This window comes from Hyalella azteca, unplaced genomic scaffold, assembly GCF_000764305.2.
Source record: "Hyalella azteca isolate HAZT.00-mixed unplaced genomic scaffold, Hazt_2.0.2 contig3263, whole genome shotgun sequence".
NCBI lineage: Eukaryota > Metazoa > Arthropoda > Malacostraca > Amphipoda > Hyalellidae > Hyalella > Hyalella azteca.
Window position 1 is genome coordinate 72,427 of NW_025933515.1, and position 5,567 is coordinate 77,993.

A 5,567-nucleotide genomic window follows, 5' to 3' on the forward strand; every position below is an offset into this window, starting at 1 on the left:
TATTTTCAAAATCTAATAACTTCAAAAATTAATCAAGTTAGCCCGATTTCAAGAGAATTGGTCGTAAGCGAAAACCGAACTTCACCTAACAAAGTTCATAATATGTTCCGCATATCCATTAATATTCTGAAATGCACAATATTGAAAGTGAAATAATATATCTAAAACTACAAGATATCATTCATTGTCTCCTAATCTCTATTAAAACTAAAATAAAGAAAAAAACTATACGGAACAAAATCTAAATTTTCAATTAGCAAGTCGACTTTTTTTTTACTGATTATAAACATTTAAAATGAATGTCACAAATGCGGTGAACCCCAAATTCAAAAATTTCAACTAGAGAAATAAATCATCATTTCATTTACAAGCCATTGATCCGAAATATCAACATTAATGATCGTCTAATGCAACCATTGATATCAAAATCATTGCTCAGTATTTCTAGCTGGATAATGATTCTAAAACTAGAGGAAAAATCGCAATTTTTTAGCATAAATAACGGGTGTTCGAGCTTAACGATTATTGGAAGAAAGAATCGTGTGCCTTCTTGAATCAAAATACATAAAATGTAAAAATTATGCTAACTGTAGTGCTCTCAGACAAATTACCGGATCATTTTCTCCACATCCTGACATTTTATTTCCCACGGCACGAGGAGAGAGCGGACTTAGCACTGATACTCCCTATTGCCGGACCAAACTGAGTCGCAGGATGATCCACACACACAAAAAAGTGCATCATTATTTGGACATCGTTACACTCATGTTTCTGAGTGTGTGCAAGAGACCATGCACCTGAAGATAACAAAATTTTTAAAGATGGAGACTTACTTTTTACCATGTGTGTTTGTTGGAATAGCATTGTGAAAAACGTTTTACTTTCATATAAATATGAATAGAAATATTCATACGTTTTTTCTTTCTTGAATCCTGACGAGTCTAACTTCATCATCACTTTAAAAAAAAATATTCAACTTTTTCAAATATGGTAATATTTGAGAAAACCTTAGTCCTGCACAAAACCCTTAGGCCTGCACAAAACCCTTAGGCCATCACAAAACAATTAGGCCTGCACAAAACCCTTAGTCCTGCACAAAACCCTTAGGCCATCACAAAACAATTAGGCCTGCACAAAACCCCTAGGCCTGCACAAAAGTGTAGGCCTGCACAAGCCCCTAGGCCTGCACAAAAGTGTAGGCCTTGACAAGCCCCTAGGCCTGCACAAAAGTGTAGGCCTTAACCAGCCCCTAGGCCTGCACAAAAGTGTAGGCCTTAACCAGCCCCTAGGCCTGCACAAAAGTGTAGGCCTTAACCAGCCTGTCGAAGTCGTCCTCCCGGGCGCGCAGGTCGCGCAGGATCTCGTGCGCAGCGTGCGAGTCGCGCAGCTGCGCCAGGTAGCGCGACGACACCTGCGGTAACAGGGGCGTTATCTTCAGTATCTTGATGATTAACTTGGACGTTACCTTCGTTATCTTAATGGTTAACTTGGACGTTATCTTAATGGTTAACATGGGCGTTATCTTCACTATCTTAATGGTTAACATGGACGTTATCTTCATTATCTTATTGGTTAACATGGGCGTCATCTTCGTTATCTTAATGATTAGCATGGGCGTTATCTTCGTTATCTTAATGATTAGCGTGGGCGTTATCTTCGTTATCTTAATGATTAGCGTGGGCGTTATCTTCGTTATCTTAATGATTAGCGTGGGCGTTATCTTCGTTATCTTAATGATTAGCGTGGGCGTTATCTTCGTTATCTTAATGATTAGCGTGGGCGTTATCTTCGTTATCTTAATGATTAGCGTGGGCGTTATCTTCGTTATCTTAATGGTTAACATGGATGTTATCTTCGTTATCTTAATGATTAGCGTGGGCGTTATCTTCGTTATCTTAATGATTAACATGGACGTTATCAACATCTTAATGATTAACATGGACGTTATCTTCGTTATCTTAGTGATTAAGATGGGCATATTAATGGTAAACATAGACATTCTTCATTATCTTCATGATTAACATAGACATACTAATGGTTAACATGGACGTTATCTTCATTATTTTAGTGATTAACATGGATGTTATCTTCATTATCTTAGTGATTAACACGGGCGTTATCTTCATTATTTTAGTGATTAACATGGATGTTATCTTCATTATCTTAATGGTTAACATGGACGTTATCTTCATTATCTTAGTGATTAACATGGACGTTATCTTCGTTATCTTAATGGTTAGCATGAACATTATCTTCATTATCTAAATGATTAACAGAGACGTTATCTTCATTATCTTAATGGTTAACAATCGACACATTGATGGTTAACATAGACAGTACCTTAAAATAGGGTAACTTAGACCACTTTTCGTTTTTTTAACAAAAACCCCCAAAACTTAAAAATTATTTGACATAGAAAAATTTTGTCAATGGGCATTAAAGGCCTAATACTGAGGCTACATAACACAATAGAAAAATTTAAAAATTTTGCATATCTAATAGGTCAAAAAATTAAAAATGTGACCCGCGAAAAAAAGCTATTATTTAAAGCCTGTCAGAGTACCCCCTCCAATTTTTTTATTTTTTGGTTAAATAACTCCAGGTTTTGATGCATTGTAGTAGAACTCTTCTAGTTACATATGCAAATGACAAATTTTAGGAAAGTGTCATAGTTTGCAAATGGGGGGCGCCGCCCCCAAATGGGGTAACTTAGACCACCTAATGTCAGCCCTGACGGGGTAACATAGACCGGCTTGGAAGTTAATATAAAATTACCATATATAACATATTTTATGTTTGACAGCCTATTTATGTTTTTTCTTTATGTTTCAGACTCTACAGAGTCTTATATATGGTAATTTTAACTTAATTTCCAAGCCAGTCAATATTACCCCATCAGGGCTGCCATTAGGTAGTCACATTTCCCTCATTATGGGGCGGCGCCCCCCATTTGCAAACTATGACACTTTCCTCAAGTTTGTCATTTGCATATGTAACTAGAAGAGTTCTACTACAATGCACCAAAACCTGGAGTTATTTGGAGTTATTTTACCAAAAAATATAATTGATTTTACCACCCGGTCTAAGTTACCCCAAGAGCTGGGGTAACAAAGACCATCACTTTTTTTGAAATTACATAAAGACTATGTCTGTCTCTTATACACATCTAGATGTGTATAAGAGACAGGTATAGACCTGTATTTTGCATGTTTCAATTCAAGTTTAATTTAGCTAGTAAAAAAATGGCATCATTTAAAAAAAAGTGGTCTAAGTTACCTCATTTTACGGTATCTTCATTATCTTAGTGATTAACATAGAAACATTAATGGTTAACATTGACCTCATCTTTCTTATCTTACAGATTAACATAACCGGAAAAATGGCGGACAAATCATGCATACATTAGTTAATCAGAAATATTTGTGCAAGCGATAATCTCAAATATTATAACACTGATCTTGCAATCGTTCATAAAAATCGTATTGATCGTCCTACTAACACCACGCAAACAAAGAATTTCATTATCATAATGGTAATGATGGGCAATTCACAATACATATACGTAATTGAAATATCAATTCAAGTATCATAATAATGGCCATCATCATGTATTAACAACTCATTCTGTTGCACTAGTAGTATAATTTATAATACTTGCAATATAATCTTTTACACTAGCAATATAATCTACTGTACTAGCAATATAATATGTTGCCCTAGCAATATAGGTAATCTATGGCACAAGCAATCTAATCTATTGCCAGTTGCCCTAGCAATATAATCTATTGCACTAGCAATATAATCCATTACACTAGCAAAATAATCTACTGCCATAGCAATTTAATCAATGGTATTAGCAATATAATCTATTGCCCCTAGTAATATAATCTATTGCCCTAGCAATTTAATCCATTGCCCTAGCAATATATTCTATGGCACTAGCAATATAATCTATTGCCCTATCAATATAATCTATTACACTAGCAACAATCTACAACACCAGCAATATAATCTATTACACCAGCAATATTATCTAATACACTAGCAATATAATCTATTACACTAGCAATGTTATCTATTACACTAGCAATATTATCTACAACACCAGCAATATAATTTATTAAAAATAGGTATAATCTATCTATCTACAAAATAAATATAGGTAATCTATTTATTATTTATAATAAACAACAACACCAGCAATATAATCTATGGCACTAGCAATATAATCTATTATAAATATAATCTATCTATCTATAAAGTAAATATAATCTATTTATTATTTATAATAAACAACAAAACCAGCAATATAATCTATTACACTAGCTATATAATCTATTACATGAGNATTATATTATTTATTCAAAATATAATCTATTTATTTATTATAAACTACAACACCAGCAATATAATCTATTGCATCAGCAACTTCATCTATGGCACTAGCAACATAATCTACAACACCAGCAACATAAACAACACCAGCAATATAATCTATGGCACTAGCAATATAATCTATTATAAATAGAATCTAGCTATCTATAAAATAAATATAATCTATTTATTATTTATAATAAACAATAACACCAGCAATCTATTAATAACACCAGCAATCTATTAGACCAGCAACATAAACTACAACACCAGCAATATAAACAACATCAGCAATATAATCTATTATAAATATAATCTATCTATCCATAAAATAAATATAATCTATTTATTATTTATAATAAACTACAACACCAGCAATATAATCTATGGCACTAGCAATATACCGTAATCTATTATAAATATAATCTACCTATCTATAAAATAAATATAATCTATTTGTTATTTATAATAATCTACAACACCAGCAACATAATCTATTACATCAGCAGGCTTGGCGGTGTGCTGGGCCAGCACCATGAGGTTGACCAGCGCGTCGGCACAGTTCGGGTCCTTGTCCAGGGCCTCCTGCAGGGCGGCCTCAGCCTCCTCCGTCTTGCCCTGCGCAAAAATAATCTTATTAATTAACAACAACAACAACCATCATTTTTATTCACGTACTACGGTATATTAGATTAGTAAACCAATATTCATACACAACTTTATTAGTTCAATATAGCGCAATAGCTTAACTCAAGGCCTCCTTCATTGTGACCAAGCCAATAACAATTCTTAATTTACAAAATATTTCTATTCAAAGAATCATTGTAATTGTACTCATTACTAATATACAACTTTATATTAGTAGTTTAGTATAGCCACACACTGCACCTTCTCGGTCATGCCATGCCATGAGGAAAAACAATAATTACTTCACAACTTAGTGAACTGCACAGACAGTGACTGGCAACTGACTGCAGAGACGAGTAGCAGTAGGTGTTACCTGGCCCACTATAACCATTCACAAATAATAGGTAGATATAACATTGAATTGAAATGAATAATTATGAATAGAGGTAAGTATTGTACGCATGTGAGGCAGAGAGGGAAGGAGGAGTATGGGCACCACACCTGACCTAGAGCCAACCAGGCCCATGACCCACCAGGCCCATGTCCCACCTGGCCAATGACCCACC

General features: G+C 34.2%; 1 protein-coding gene across 1 annotated transcript; it reads right to left on the bottom strand.

Moving 5' to 3' along the window:
* Nucleotides 1-307: 307 nt before the first annotated feature.
* LOC108667668 (coatomer subunit epsilon) lies at nucleotides 308-4,992 on the bottom strand (the record flags this gene model as incomplete). Its single annotated transcript, XM_018154712.2, is given in 2 exon segments — nucleotides 308-1,411; nucleotides 4,876-4,992. Coding segments are annotated over 2 exon segments (243 nt in total), but the record flags the coding sequence as incomplete, so codon positions are not given.
* Between the last annotated feature and the right edge of the window lie 575 nt (nucleotides 4,993-5,567).